At 39.2% G+C, this 16,314-nt stretch overlaps 1 protein-coding gene and 1 pseudogene across 3 annotated transcripts in view; one reads left to right on the forward strand and one right to left on the reverse strand.

The window, feature by feature from the left end:
• LOC309664898 (prohibitin 1 pseudogene) overlaps nucleotides 1–16,314 on the reverse strand; it is a 203,677-nt pseudogene that overhangs the window by 54,953 nt on the left and 132,410 nt on the right. The window lies entirely within an intron of this gene.
• On the forward strand, nucleotides 122–9,963 carry HNRNPU (heterogeneous nuclear ribonucleoprotein U). 2 transcript variants are annotated; one of them, XM_082470108.1, is made up of 14 exons: nucleotides 122–994; nucleotides 1,820–1,931; nucleotides 2,020–2,093; nucleotides 4,040–4,179; nucleotides 4,747–4,846; nucleotides 5,209–5,321; nucleotides 5,654–5,917; nucleotides 6,118–6,237; nucleotides 6,570–6,698; nucleotides 6,801–6,969; nucleotides 7,226–7,480; nucleotides 7,789–7,973; nucleotides 8,323–8,394; nucleotides 8,853–9,963. In XM_082470108.1, exons 1-14 carry the CDS (start codon nucleotides 304–306, stop codon nucleotides 8,904–8,906), a joined length of 2,478 nt encoding a protein of 825 aa, XP_082326234.1. In that variant the 5' UTR covers nucleotides 122–303; the 3' UTR covers nucleotides 8,907–9,963. The 2 variants fall into 2 exon arrangements, with proteins under 2 accessions (XP_082326234.1, XP_082326235.1); XM_082470109.1 differs by having other exon boundaries at nucleotides 124–937.

The following is a 16,314-nucleotide window of genomic DNA, read 5'->3' on the forward strand; positions in this document are numbered from 1 at the left end:
GAGCGGGCGCGGGCGCTCAGGCGGCGCAGGGGCGGGGCGGCTATATTACGTGCGCGGCACCGCCCCTGCGAGAGGACGTTGCGTGCTCGCTCGCGCCAAGCGAGTCTCCGCGTCTCCCTCGCGAACTCGGTGAAAGGAATTGGCGCCGTTCGACACCAGGCGGATCCGCTCTGCAGCAGGAACCCACCTCCAGCCGCAGCCGCAGCCGCCGCCCGGGCCGAGGAGCAGCCTCAGCCGCCGCCAGTGGCCGAGTGAGCGGAGCCGAGTTTGAGACAGCGCCTAGCGGTGAATCGGGGCCTCACCATGAGTTCCTCGCCTGTTAATGTGAAAAAGCTGAAGGTGTCGGAGCTGAAGGAGGAGCTCAAAAAGCGGCGCCTGTCCGACAAGGGCCTCAAGGCCGAGCTCATGGAGCGTCTCCAGGCCGCGCTGGACGACGAGGAGGCCGGGGGCCGCCCCGCCATGGAGCCCGGGAACGGCAGCCTAGACCTGGGCGGGGATTCCGCCGGGCGCTCGGGAGCAGGCCTCGAGCAGGAGGCCGCGGCAGGCGGCGATGACGACGAGGAGGAAGAGGAGGAGGAGGAGGAAGGGATAGCCGCCCTGGATGGCGACCAGATGGAGCTCGGGGAGGAGAACGGCGCCGCGGGGGCGGCCGACTCGGGCCCGATGGAGGAGGAGGAGGCCGCCTCGGAGGACGAGAACGGCGACGACCAGGGCTTCCAGGAAGGGGAGGATGAGCTCGGAGACGAGGAGGAAGCCGCGGGCGACGAGAACGGGCACGGGGAGCAGCAGCCTCAACCGCCGGTGGCGCCGCAGCAACAGCCCCAGCAGCAGCGCGGGGCAGCCAAGGAGGCCGCGGGGAAGAGCAGCGGCCCCACGTCGCTGTTCGCGGTGACGGTGGCGCCGCCCGGGGCGAGGCAGGGCCAGCAGCAGGCGGGAGGTAAGAAGAAGGCGGAAGGCGGCGGAGGCGGCGGTCGCCCCGGGGCTCCGGCGGCGGGTGAGTGCTGCGTGGTTGGTTGCGCGCGGCGGGAGGCCCGCGCGGGGTGGGGACCGTGCCCAGGCCTGCCGGAGCCCCGCTGGGGGAGGAGGGAGCTCCGCCGCGGGAGGGCGCCCCCGGGGGGGCGGGGGCCTCTGCGAGGGGGTGGGGGGGGAAATCCCGGATTAGACGTGAGGCCTCCGCTCGGTGTGTGACGGCGGCGGCAGCGCCTCCATTATGTGGTTGGGGGGTGGGGGGGGGGAACTGCAGCTGCCGCTGGAGGGGGAGGAGCCGCGGTGGCGCCGCCGCGCTGCGTGCACGCAGTGCGGGCACATGTCTCGGGGGGAGGGGAGGCCCGGGGCCCCGGCGGCGCGCTGTGGCGGCTCCGGGCCGCGGTATTGTGCAAGGCGCGCCGGGCTCGGCATGACGTCACTTCCGGCGGGCGGGGCTGGGCGGGTCCAGCGGCGAGCAGTACAATGCGGCCGCGGGGAGCGCGGGCCCGGGTGGGGGAGGGGAGTGCGGGCGGGGCGCTTCAGTCCCTCCCCCCTTCCTGAACTCTCTCTGGGATACACGTGGGCTTCGGGCCTGGGCCGCGCTAAGTTTTCATTAGCTTTTTCGAATATTCGAGTAGGCTGGCAAAATTAGCAATGTCCTTAGACTGCGTCACTAATTATAGTCCAGTTCCAAGCGGGTTTTTCTTTGAATTCTCATTTGAATCGTCGATTGAAAACACTTAAAAAAATGAACAGGGAAAGTAGAGCTTTTTTGGGGCGTCAAAACAGAAGAGGTTTTTTTGTTTGTTGTGTTGCGGCGTGGTCTCTTATAAAGGGGTGTCGTGTATTGTAGGAGACGGCAAAACAGAACAGAAAGGCGGAGATAAAAAGAGAGGTGTTAAAAGACCTCGAGAAGATCATGGCCGTGGCTATTTTGAGTACATTGAAGAGAACAAGTATAGCAGGTAGAGGATGCTAACGTAGTGTTACTTGTCACCTGTTCTTTATGCTTTGGTGGGGAAAGCTGTATCAGGAGACAATTCTGTCTTTCAGAGCCAAATCTCCTCAGCCACCTGTTGAAGAAGAAGATGAGCACTTCGACGACACAGTGGTTTGTCTTGATACTTGTAAGTGAAGCTGTTTCTCCCCTGTTCCTCCCCCAATTGTCAAATGTGGTTTTTGGTTACAAAATATTAGAAAACTTAACACGTGTAAACAGTTGTAATAAAAATAGGAAGATGATGGCTTATATTCAGATTCTGGGCACTTAATATTTAGTATAGTAGTTGTATTGATAATTTTACAGGCTCTAACAATTTGATAAGTTTTTTGGTATGGCTTTAAAGTTCTCATTTGTAGGAATGTGAAATTAATGCCAACATTTGACTGTCTAGCTAATGGAAACTTGTAAGACTACTTATAACTTGTCCATTTAGGCTTCTACGATAAAGTAATGTTATTTTTTTGTGGAATTATGTTAAGTGAGCTCTTTGGGCTAGTTAAATATTAATGGCTTTCCCATTAGCACGCCATTATATTCCCTATTCTAAAAGATTGTAATAATACTTTTTCAATAACTGCTCTTTTGTTCTCAATTCCAGTTCAGTAGCTGCTGCTTTAAGCTAAGTTGATTTCTTCCAAAGACCTGGGGCAGCAGCAGTGGGCTCTCACTGGGCCACTAGCTTTCTTCAGCAGCGAATGGTATCAATGGCAGCGCTGTAAATACTGCTACTTTACCCAGTTGGGTTGCAATTGAGTATGAGGAAGTATTGCAAACCTCTAAATGGGCCTTGGCTGTCAGATTCCTAGTTTTTCTAATACAAAAGAAAAATCGTTTGGTGTTGTGATCAGAAAGTACAATTCTTTCTGTGATAGAACAAAGGGTAGAAATAATTGCTTAGAGGTAAGGTGTCAACTTGTCCTGTAGATTTAAGGAGTTGAAGCTTAGATTCTCATGTTTTGGAATACATATGGTTTTTATTTAGATGTGTAAGGCAGTGTAAATACAAGTTTTGGTTTCTTATTGTATACGCTTTACCACATAATTGAGATAGTGGAGTGTTGTGTTTTTTTTTTTTTTTTAAAGACTTAAACATGGAAGAGTAGTTGAATGTTTTACGTTAAATTCAGTTGCTTAAATATTGGCGAGATACTGAAGCAATGATTTGGCAAGGTAATGCTATTATAAAAGGCTTTTAGCTCCTCACCTAGGGATATCAATTTAAGTGCATTATTGGGTTCAAACACAATTGGTTGAATTGAAAATTCTGTTAGTGATGATCGGGAATAAAAGAGCAAAGCTAATTTAAGGAGAATTCCAAACTGTAGATTTAATTTCATTTCAGCAGTAGCTTTCTAACTTCAGTGCTCCGTTGACTGAGAACTCAGAAGGTGCATGCTAATGAGCCAGTGACCCAAAGGTAGCTAGGTTAAAGACGTTTTGGATTTGGATTATTCCAAAGTGTGTAATCCCCTATTGGTATTGATTAACAGGCAAGTCTGGGGAAAGGGGACCTAAAATGCTGTAGTAGTAACAGCATTAGATGACCAGGTTTGAATTTTGCAGATTGAAACTGCCTTAACAAGTTTTAGCAAACAATTTAAGATCTAGAACCCCTGTAAAGTGCAGGATCAACAGCTCATACTCGTATTTTAAAATACTTGATCATGGCCTCCCTTCAGTTTTATTGTGGCACTGGTAAATTCTACCTGGTCTGGCATGCTTCACTTTGATTTCCTGCTATCCTCTACTGCTTGCCTCTAAATCAAGGTAAAGAGCAGAGCAGGTATGTATTAATGTCACGTTGTCTTGATTATTTTATATACTTAAAATACACATACTAAACCTCAATATTGGTTAGTTGCACAGGTAGTGTATGCTCTAGTTCATAATTTGGCAAGAATTGACTTGGTGGGAGCGGGGCTTGAACTGAAAATTCGAACAACAGCATGATCTGTAAAAATGTATGCAACATTAAGAAATATGAGAAAATTTAATAAAGTTTTGTCTATATAGCAGATACATTTATATTGGATATCAAAAGAAATAATATGGTATTTGATATAATTGCAGATAATTGTGATCTACATTTTAAAATATCAAGAGATCGCCTCAGTGCTTCTTCCCTTACTATGGAGAGTTTTGCTTTTCTTTGGGCTGGAGGAAGGGCATCCTATGGTGTGTCGAAAGGCAAAGTCTGTTTTGAGATGAAGGTAAATGCAATCTTGTGGTGTCTTTTTTTTAAGAACCTTTATGAGTTTTTCCCTGACACTTAGATGTCACTGGAACTTGTAATTTTTCAAGTTTTTGTGGGACTTGGAATCTATGATCTGTAACAGTTTAGGATGTTTGTTATATTAGAAGTTGCCATATAGAGCCAGCCTAATTTTTATTTAGAGTGTTCATTTTTTATCAGGCACTTGAAAGGCCCACCATGGGTTTGAAAATAAATTTGGTTAGGCTCCTGTTTTTGTTCCAGAGAAAAAACATGTTAAAGGAATACTTTAGTTGGTTTTGAGTATTGAGAATATGTAATTTCAACGTTTTCTTTTAAACGTGAATTAACTAAGTACTTAACCATTTTCTGTTTCAAATTAAAAGCTCTTACATCAGTTGTTAAAGTTCTTGTGGAATGCTAGGGGGAAGAGTAGAGTTGGTGTCTTTCTGTACTTTGTAGCTGGAGAAAAATTAGCCCATTGCCCGAATGAAATAAACCAGCATTGGTTCAGTGGTTTATTTTCCTTCGTTTACAGTTTAATCATTTATGATTTGACTTCCAGGTTACAGAGAAGATCCCAGTAAGGCATTTATATACAAAAGATATTGACATACACGAAGTTCGGATTGGCTGGTCACTAACCACAAGTGGAATGTTGCTTGGTAAAGTTTCCATTTGAGTATCTATGTACTCATGAGTGTTCAGGGTTTGATTTCAGTAGTTAGACTAGAAGGCATTCTAAACTTTTTGCCTGTTTTTAGAGATGAATAATAGTAACATGGACACTGGCTAAATTTTAGCTTTTCTTTCTTTGTGGTTACTTGGTTTATGACTGATGGTTGAAAGAGAATATTATCCATGGTATACAATTTGGCAGCTAGTTATATAACCACCTAGCTGTCATTAACTTTATATCTAGTATAAAGTCAGTATAGTTTTGAACTCTACATCTGGAATGTTAAAGTACGTGGGTCATTGGACTGTTTTGAAAAATTGATTTCATGAAAGTTAATTATTTTCTTAGGTGAAGAAGAATTTTCTTATGGGTATTCTCTAAAAGGAATAAAAACATGCAACTGTGAGACTGAAGATTATGGAGAGAAGTTTGATGAAAATGATGTGATTACATGTTTTGTTGTAAGTCGTAGTTAAATTTCTACATATAAATAGCAAGTTGGTAGATACGAGTATTTTAACATATCATTGTCAACTTTCAATACTAATTCATTTTGACTGAAAACTACTTAATGTGAAGTTGATCCGAAAATCTAGTCTTTTAGGGCAATATTAATTTCTGCTTGTGGATATAGGTGTTCTAGTTGTATATAACCAAATATTAAAGCTCTTTAACGTATAACCTAAATATGTTTTCTACAGAATAAAGCTTCACTCCTAACTTGACTTTTTTTTTTAAAGAAGTGTTATAAGAAGCAGATTAAAACCCATTAATTTTTTTCTCCAATTAACAGAACTTTGAAAGTGATGAAGTAGAACTCTCCTATGCAAAGAATGGACAAGATCTTGGCATTGCCTTCAAAATCAGTAAGGAAGTTCTTGCTGGACGACCACTCTTCCCGCATGTTCTGTGCCACAACTGTGCGGTTGAGTTTAATTTTGGTCAGAAGGAAAAGCCATATTTTCCAATACCTGAAGACTATACTTTTATCCAGAATGTCCCCTTGGAGGATCGAGTTAGAGGACCAAAGGGGCCTGAAGAGAAGAAAGATTGTGAAGTAAGTCACTTTAAAAAAAAGAATTTTGAAGGTTGCTTTTGCTTGGCAAAAATGACATTTAGAAGAGTTGGATGGCTGGTCTGTTTAATTTACTAACTGCCATACATGTTTTTCCCATTAAAAGGCTGTGAAAGTTCAGATATGTAAACTGGGCTTTTGTGCATTTAAAAAAAATATTTAAAGAATTCTTTCCATTGTAGGTGGTTATGATGATTGGCTTGCCAGGAGCTGGAAAAACTACCTGGGTTACTAAACATGCAGCAGAAAATCCTGGTAAATACAACATTCTTGGAACAAACACCATAATGGATAAAATGATGGTAAGTAAATTGGGCATGATTTCAGCATTTTTAAGACTAGAAGGTATTCGGGGTAACCGTTTTGTCTGTCTTTATCCATTTTGTTAGTATCTTAGAGAGAGGAGTTTGGGCAGTTAAATTGGTTATTTAAGCAGGCTCTTTACCTGTAAGGTAAACTGCCTTCCAATGGCTAGGCTTCCTTCTCTTTCCTATAGAAGGTTTTTGGACTTGGATTATCCAGTAGCTAAAAGTGAATTGAAGGCACTGGGTGTTGTTACAGGATAAAATATCCTTTTCTGTAGCAGTGGGAAAAGGCAATATTTAAATTTTGAAACTTTAACTTTTAAAAATAGGTGGCAGGTTTTAAGAAGCAAATGGCAGATACTGGGAAACTAAACACGCTGTTGCAGAGAGCTCCACAGTGTCTTGGAAAGTTTATTGAGATTGCTGCCCGTAAGAAGCGAAATTTCATTTTGGATCAGGTAAGCTGCAGCTTTGAGATTGAAAAAAGTAACTGATAATTATAGAATTAATGTTTGGGGTTATAAACTTAACTTTTTTTTTTTTTTTTTTTTTTTAAAAAGACAAATGTGTCTGCTGCTGCCCAGAGGAGAAAAATGTGCCTGTTTGCAGGCTTCCAACGAAAAGCTGTTGTAGTTTGCCCAAAAGATGAAGACTATAAGCAAAGAACACAGAAGAAAGCAGAAGTAGAGGGAAAAGACCTACCGGAACATGCAGTCCTCAAAATGAAAGGCATGAAATTTATTTCTACTGTTATGTTAAATATCTTTCTGTGATTTATATCTGTGAACTTAAATTTTGTGTCAGTAATACTGTTTCAGGAGTTAACTCTAAATGAGCGTACTTCACTTGTTTAAGGAAATGTAATTAAAACATGAATAGATATTGTATGCTTTGCAGGAATTAAGCTGCTTGAGAGTTGTAGGCTCTAGGATTGTGAATGTGTATGTAGTGGATTTGTAGGTTAATATGATTTAATGTTTTGTAGGAAACTTTACTCTGCCAGAAGTAGCTGAGTGCTTTGATGAAATAACGTATGTTGAGCTTCAGAAGGAGGAAGCCCAAAAACTTTTGGAGCAATATAAGGAAGAAAGCAAAAAAGCTCTTCCACCGGAAAAGAAACAGAACACAGGCTCAAAGAAGAGCAATAAAAATAAGAGTGGCAAGAACCAGTTTAACAGAGGTGGTGGCCATAGAGGGCGCGGTGGATTCAATATGCGTGGTGGAAATTTCAGAGGAGGAGGCAAGTTAATTTTGAGTATTATTTATTTGGTTCAATGTTGAAACAAGTGGTAATCTGTAATCTTCTAGTTTGGGTCTGTATGTTTTTCTGCTGAATTTAACATAGGAAGTTTTTGATCCTCATGTCCTAGCTGTCTTAGTAACCATAGTAAAATACTTCATGCGATTTGATGGTAAACACACCTAGGTTATGTTGAATGGTTAAATTAAACATTTTCTTCATAAAATAAAGGAATGGTCCAGAAGAACCCTAAGTCGTGTGTGAAGAAGATAACAACACACTGTTAAATGAATCGTCTCTTGTTTTAGCTCCTGGGAATCGTGGTGGATATAATAGGAGGGGCAATATGCCACAGAGAGGTGGTGGCGGTGGCGGAAGTGGTGGAATTGGCTATCCATATCCTCGCGGCCCTGTTTTTCCCAGCCGAGGTGGTTATTCAAACAGAGGGAATTACAACAGAGGTGGAATGCCTAACAGAGGGAACTACAACCAGGTAATGATTTAAGATTCCTGCAGACACTGATTCTCTGTTAATTTAGTCTGGAAAGTTAAAGGCATATGTTGTGCAGCCTCAGTAAGAGGAACACAGCATGTACGCATAGTGATGGTAAAATGAGTCAATTTCATTTATATTGATTTTTCAAGTGCATTAACTAGCAGCAAGTCAGGTGATGTCTCATAACGAATAAGTTAATCACCTGAGAGCAAATGCAGCCGAGAGTGCTCAGAGGTTAATGGCTGACTGGCAATCTATTTCTGTGGCTGTGTCTCCTCTTCTCCCCCGCCCCATATACAAACCTAACAACTTGTGCTCTTCTTAAAGGTTTTCTTCTTTTTTGTAGAACTTCAGAGGACGAGGAAACAATCGTGGCTACAAAAATCAATCTCAGGGCTACAACCAGTGGCAGCAGGGTGTAAGTAATTCCTTATGTGCTTTTTTGTACATTTAATTGTATTTTGAATTTATAAGAGTCAATCTTGAAAAAAGATCTTGTCCAGGGATTGAAGTGTTTATAAGTGTTACAGGGCAAGGTGTGAATTGTGTTGCAGTTGTAGCCATAATATCTTTTGAAGGCAAAATAGGTTGGAGTTTGCTGTAACTTAATATTTTTAAATAAAATAGTATTTAATACATGGTTCTTTTTACTGCTAGCTTTAATTGTATAAACTAACCAAGTCATAATGTGTTTCCTTTTGTAATGTGAATTGATAATGGGATATTAATACCAACTAAATCTGGCTTGATAAATCAGAGGTATGACAGGTATAAATTTGTCTCCAGCAATTACTCTGAATTAGATTGTCATTTCCTAAAAGCAGTTTGAGTGGCTTATTGATGTTTTTTCTTTAAAAAAAAAATTTTCTCTTACAGCAATTCTGGGGTCAGAAGCCATGGAGTCAGCATTATCACCAAGGATATTATTGAATACCCAAATAAACGAACTGATACATATTTCTCCAAAACCTTCACAAGAAGTCGACTGTTTTCTTTAGTAGGCTAACTTTTTAAACATTCCACAAGAGGAAGTGCCTGCGGGTTCCTTTTTTAGAAGCTTTGTGGGTTGATTTTTTTTTTTTCTTTTCTTTTTTGTACATTTTTAATTGCAGTTTTAAAGTGAATCGTAAGAGAACCTCAGCATTGTGCACGATAAGAGAATGTGTCAGTATTTCAGGGTTCTACATTTTATCTGTAAAATGTGACTTTTTTTTTATCACAACAAAAGTAAAATGTTGCTTTGTACCTGGTGTCTTTTATTAAGAATTTACTCCCCCCATTTCTCAGAGATAACAGTCGGGAGTTATTGTCACAATATAATAGAAATGTTAGCAACCAGATTCATGTAAGGACTAAGTGGTCCTCATGAATTACATAAGACTCTGTACTGCTCGTATTACACTCCATCCTCTCTGTAGTTTGCTGAGTAGTGGAGGGGTAAGCTAAATAGTAGTTTTTGACAGTAACTGGGAAGGCTCTTTCTTTTTAAATAACAATGCAATTGGCATATTTGGGAATGAAGATAAAGTTTGGAACTAAGATAGAGAAGATGGAGTGTATGTAGAAGGGCTGTTAAAAATGTAAAACTTGGTTGCATTATTTGTGGAGGCTCAAACTTGTGAAGGTTAAATACCATAATTTTTCCATTTGTTCTGCATTTTGATTCTGAAAAGAAAGCTGGCTTTGCCCATTTCTTATTAAAAAAACTTGTTGTAAATCCAGTTGTCTAATGGGATCTATATGAAGTTAGCTATGTCTGTATGCCCTTCTCCCACAAAATACTGTATAACTAGTGTGCTTGTAGTAGTTAACTCCACCATCTTTGTAAGCTAATGAAATTGTGAGTCACCCATTTATATCTTAATTTTTAATCATGTCAGTTCTTGAATGGGTATCTCCTTAGCCTGCTGATTTCTTTTTCTTTCTAAAGAAAGTGGGTGGAGAAATTAATTTAGACGTTTGTTTGCAATAAAAAGAATTCATTTTACTCTCGTTTTGGGATTCTCGCCATCAAGGTTCAAAATCCCTTTATGAAACTCCCAAGAGGAGAAAATTTAAGTGTGTGCTTTCTGGACAGCTTATTCTCTGTACTTGGAACATTTAGGTTTTAAAAACTTAAATGTATACTGACAATTGACTTTTTAAATTATGAAGTAAAGTTGAATGCTTCCCTTCCCCTCCCCGCCCAGATGACTTTTAACATTTAACGAGGGGAAAAGGTACTGGCTGGGAGAAGTTAACACTCAGTTTATCATCTTTACAAAATGCTAATGGCTGTCCTCAACTGATAATTATATATACATCTATATAATACATGAAACTCTGGGAACAGATGCTTTTAGAAGCCATCATGCAAGCCAGTCACTACTACACAACACTGCTAACTTAACCGTAGTTATGTGATAACATTAGATCCCCTAATTGTAATTTTATTGGGTTTGCACAGAACACTTAATCTTCTAAAGGACCCTCACTCATGTGAGGTGAGGAATCAGGAGTCAAACTGTAGAACTAAAACTTGACATCAGTTTAGTGTTTCATTGGTGTTTTAGGTTGCTTCTGGTAAGTATAGGTTTGTTTATATTTCTGACTGCTTAGATTTTTGTTTTAGCTATTTAAAATCAGATTTTTAACTATTTATACTCCTAGGAATTTTCTTGCTAAAAGATGAGCTGGAGTTGAGTTTCAGATGATGGTGTAGGTTCAGTTGAGAATTTTTTGGCCTATAACCCTACAATTACCATAGGAATACTTAACAGTACAAGATAGTGCCTCAGGGGCTTTTGTCTTTTTAGCAATTAACTTACTGCTAGCAACTATTTGCATGGGTCTGCTTTTCAGTATACATCAGTATTACTGGGGTTGTATAGACTTATGGGGAGGGGGGGAGTAAGCTTTGTTGCTAATCAGTGTTTGTGTCCTAAATATTTAGGTGCTATTGAAAAATCTTGGATATGCCTTCTAGCTTAAAATTGCTTATTAAAGAATTCATATTCTAATCATCGCAGTGGGAGAGTGATGGCCAAGTGACATTTGGTAGGCTGTCATGCCTGTGTAGCACAGAAAATTTTGGGAAGAGAGATGGGATAGATAAAAATGTTGCCCAGGAAAATGTTAAGTTTTAAAAAGCAGGTTCAAGGTCAGAATTATAGTAACACCTGCATTTGTATGAAGTGAAATAATCCTAGAGAGTATTTAAGAAATTAAGAAGAGGGAGTGCACCATATAGCAAATAAGAGAAAAAAAGTTGATGCCAAGTTTGGCAGAACGAGATCTGTCAATCAGAAACTTGGGTTATTGTTCACCCCTTCCCTTGCCTACCTCCCCTCAATGGCAAGCAAAACACTGAATAAACAAAAACTATCTGAACAGATGTCCCAGTTATACCCTGAGAAAACTCACCTGTGAGACTGCTGTTGGTTTAAGGGGTGCTTTCACTAGAAACTTTTGCATATAGTTACTTAATACGTATCATCCTGAGGCAAGAATTGGATTAGGTTGGTTACGAAGACGTTAATCAGGAAAGAACAGAAAGTGCTTTAAGATAGAAATCATAAAGTAACTGGAACTGTAAAAAGTTTTCTTTGTTGCTGGTAGGTTACACCTTGTTACTCCTATCTAGCCTTTGGTGGAGGGCTCTGGCTCTGACCTAGGAGGCTGAGACCAGCTTCTGGCCCTGATATCCAGACAGCAAGATGAAATCTTAAAATGAAGTATGAGTCAAATCCATTTGACATTGAAGTGACCATAAGAAGCCGTATTAAATCTAGGAAACGATAAACTGTCATTTGCCTAGGATCCTGTCTGAAAGTAAATATGGAACTAGATGTCTTGAATACTAACAGGATTTTAAAGCTTCCTAAAGACAGTTTTCCTTGAAAAAATACGATTTTCGAGGAAAGGCAACTCAGTAGTATTTCTTTTTCACCTCCTGTGGAGTTTACTTTCATGGACAGACTGTTCTGTATTTGCCTCAATTGTGGAAATTGACATTTTTCTATGAACTTTTACTTAATATAAATTGGCTTTTATCCTAGAGTTGTTTTTATAACCCGTCCCATTGCACAAATGAGGAAACATTTTGATAGCTTGTAAGGCAACGGTATAGACATCTTTCACATGTAAAGATCTGTAAGGGTATTTCTGATGTGCTTTAAAAGCCTAAACCAGAATAAAAATACGGAAGGCGTAAACTTGTATCTTCAGTCCAAGTCGTAGTTTCTGGTATTAGACATAAAACACATCTTAAAATCATTAGTTTCCATAATTTCCTTCTTACACATTGAAATGGTTTGAATCTAAACTTGGTCGTTGTTCATATTTCTGGGGCTCTGGACTTTATAAAAATGGGTTTAGGTTTTAACATTTTAGTAATAGTCAATGAAAGTAAGGGTGTATGTTACTGGCAGTGGCCTGGCAATAAGTTGCAATGCTTAGTTTATGTATTGGAACTCTTGCTTATGCATGAGTTTTAAGGGACTGTTAAATTAGTGCTTTGAGTTAGAAGCTTACCAACTGCCTCATCTCTAAACAGCAATTTGGATTTATTAGGTTAAACCACAGTTTCTTCAAATCATTAATTGCCTTAACTAAAAAATAGGTAAAACTGCAATATCCTTGTGATGTGGAGAGCCTTTATCTTGGGTAGTTTTCAGATGTGACTTTTTTTGGCCCTGTCATTCCACAACTTCTGTGCGAAAACATGCAGGTAATAGATCTAGCCAGTTCAGTGCTTGAGTTTTATTTAGGCTGCTCTAATCCCCAGTTCTTAACTTAGTACTACAGGTACATGTTTACAAGACATATAGTAAAAATACATTGTCCACCTAACTCCTGTTGAAGTGACATTTGTTTTATTAATCCTTACTAATCTTGATGTTTAAAAAGTAAATCCTTAAGAATTTGGAAATGACCTACAGTACTGATTGAGGTAGTATGTGTCCCCAAGTGTGTTGAGGTAGGAAAAAAATGAAAAACCAGCATCCCCAAGTATCTTAACATTAATCTTAAGTTACAAACTTGTGAATTTGAACAGGAAATAACCTACCTTAACATATAATTTTTATATATTTTGCTGATTAGGTATGCCATTTTATTTGGTCACATTTAGTAAATTTCAACCATGCAGATAGCTGGATCTCAGAAAATAAGAGCTTTAGGTAGGAAGGAAATGGCTAACAAAGATACTTAAGTAGGCATATATACTTTCATATCTTAGCCGATTGACTAAAGATACAAGGTGATAGGATATGTTCAATTAGTTTGCCCAAGGAATTAGTCCATGAGGAATGGTAGACTTGAAATAGGTGGGAATATTACTCATAATGTTAACCAGAATTACTCAAAAAAATGTAACACCTGTAAATTGTGCAATTAGGTTGGGAATGTGCTGTCCACCTGGGAAGCTGAATAAGTACAACTTTTTGGCATTATGTAGATAGTTGGTCCTTTCACTTGTGATTGTAGATCCAGTATTAGGGGAGTAAATGTTGCAGGTAACTGATAGGCCAGGACATCTGTAATCCGTTTGGTTAGGTGAGTTACTGGGACAAGAACTTAATCGTGTGTTTAATATGTAATCATTTGTAATTATCACCTAGGAGTATTACAATTTTTTTCTCCTTCTCATGCCAGGAATCAACATATACTTGCATCTTGACAAGGAACAGGGGTTTTGCTTTTAAACAAAACTGGATCTGTGGGTATGAGAAACTATTATAGTTGAAAGTGATGTGGGAATACCAGTCCAGGCAAATGGAGAAAAGTCTTACGGAAAGGTTCAGTTAATTTGTTCAAATATTTCAGTTACAATCACAGTGCTACACCAATGGCACAGCAGTTATTCCGGAGCATGCCCAGCTTGGGTGTCTGCACAACTGGATGTTATGAACGGACTACAGGCCTGGAAAGCTAGCATAGTGTTTAAAACCTGTGAACACTGAACTGTTGTGGCATGTTCTTTTCTGCCAGTCCTCTAATACTCCATTCTGTGATCTTACAGGAAGTAAAATTAGTTTTGCCTAGTAAGATATATTTTATACTTGCCAAGCACTTGAGAAGCACTGCCACAAATTAATATCAGCCAAAATTGTTTTTTTTTAAAAAGCAAAAGCAATCAACTTTGAGATGGCCACTGTAGACATTTAACTTGCGTGGCTTTCATGAGAAAGAAAAAAAGAGGTACAGAGAAAGTGAGATAGTTAATAACCTCAGAAGAACAGTTGAAGCTTACTTGAATGACAGGATAACTTTTTACAGTAGTTGTTAATAAGGTATCCTTTCAGTTGTCTGTAGTTAAGGGAGATGGGAGAGTCACGGTCAAGAACAACGAAAGGTTCCAACTTACTTTTTTTTTTTTTTTTTTTTTGAAAAAATAAAGCAAAAAATAATGTGCTGATTTAAATTTCATCTCCTTTTCCTTAGTCTGTCCATGTGAATGTGCTGTGTGGAAGAGTAAAAGGGTCCAAGTAAATGTGTTCCAGTGATTCCAATAGGTATTCCAAATTAATTGCTGCTTGTACATTTAACACATGTTATACTGGGCTTCCAGGATCACCTTAATTAGAACTCCTCTTACTTTAAAAAGGCAGGGGAAAGGGAGAAATTAGTAACTAGGTGCATAGATTTATCTATAACAGGAAAGAAAGGTTCTCTAGTATCTCCTTTGCATACCTGAAATGTGAGGTATTTGGTGATATGTTAGCAATTGGTGGTCCTCTTGAATAGGTTAAAGGCAGTACATGCAAATAGAGCCAAGTCCCTTTAAGGTTAAATCCTTATTCTAATGGTTCAAATTCCTTCTATTTAATGTTATGTAAGACATTGTTTCAACACCCTCCCTACTTGTAGAGTTGAAATACTTCCTTACAATATTCTAATACAGAGATATCTAGGATACCTATGTCCTTGGGTTCCCAGAATCTTTCTGCATCTGTATTAAATGCACAAATACTTTTTGTTAGCTTATAATAACTTGGAAAATGATCTTTCTGGATAATGAAGTGATGTAAATTTACATCAAAGTACAGAAAAATCAGGAAGTGAAATTTAAGACAAGGACTTTGATTATGCTAGTCCAGAGCATGTACTTTCTTGTTGCCCTGAAATTAAAGACTTAATAAGAAGCTTAGAAGAAATTAGTTTTCCCCACTACATACTTGAGAATAATGTATTTTGATGAAGTGAGAGGACTTGGGTGCTGTACTGACTGAAAATATAACTACCAGGGTTTCCTCAGTGAAATACAGTTCTACTCTGTCAAATAAAAGCAATCTCTAAAGACTTTTGAAGAGCAGACAACTTAGAGTAAAAGGTTAAAAACTTAAAGCCATTTCTGTTCATTTGAGAAAAAACATAAACTAGAATGTTTTTAAAAGCAAACTTAGAATTTAGATAGTAGAACATGTTTCATTTCATGTGACTAGTCTTTGTGGTCTAAGGGGGAAGACATTTTTGTGAAAACCCTTTAAGAAACCAGTATATGCAAATTTGAATCCCCTAAGGGTAGGCCATATAATAGGTGTTTTACAACTTACAGAACTTAGTAGAAGTTATTCCTAGAAAAGGGTAGAAAAGATAGCTGCCTGTTAAGTCCATGTGAACATTTAGTGAACAGTAGAAACCTTTAATTTAGTACTTATAGTCACTGGTAGCTTTCTCAAGATAAAAATACTTGGAAAAAGTCATCTTTAATCTCTAGAAAATAAAGAGTGGTTGAAAAGACTCAAATGTTTGCAACAGTGATCAGTAGTGCTCACATTACGAACTTTAAAATGTAATACTTTATTAAAAAACTAAGCTTTTTTGTCCCTAAAGCTTGTCTTAAAGTTTAAATATGGAACTTAATGCACAAAATAACCTGTGTAAGATACCAGTATTTGGGTGGTAGAGGATATTGTTATATATTATTACTGACCTGATTTGATGATCAATGGACCGTATTTTAAGATGCTTCCCAAAGATTTTATTCTAGAGTACTATTAAAAACCACAGTTAAAGCAATCAGTAATTTTTCTACTTTCCTCATTAAGGTATTCTGCTTTCCCAAAGTAGTTTACGTTAACATCACTTTTAAAGGGGTGTCTTAATCCCCATCCACCACAGATTTTTACCTAGGAATAGAAGGATTCAAACCCTATTTGATCCCTAGCTTTTTGCTGAAAAGTGCATAAACAGGAATCCTGAATTTATTATATAGACCTCCTCGCATTATAAAATCGAAGCAAAGGGAAACCAGCGATGGAGTAGAGGTACGTAGACTGAAGAGATGCTTGCAAATCAAATAATGGTATTAGGGATAGTCAAATTTCTTGTTGGCAAACTTGGTCAATAGAAATCA

This window comes from Balaenoptera physalus, assembly GCF_965194825.1.
Source record: "Balaenoptera physalus genome assembly, chromosome: 1".
In the NCBI taxonomy this organism is placed as follows: Eukaryota; Metazoa; Chordata; class Mammalia; order Artiodactyla; family Balaenopteridae; genus Balaenoptera; species Balaenoptera physalus.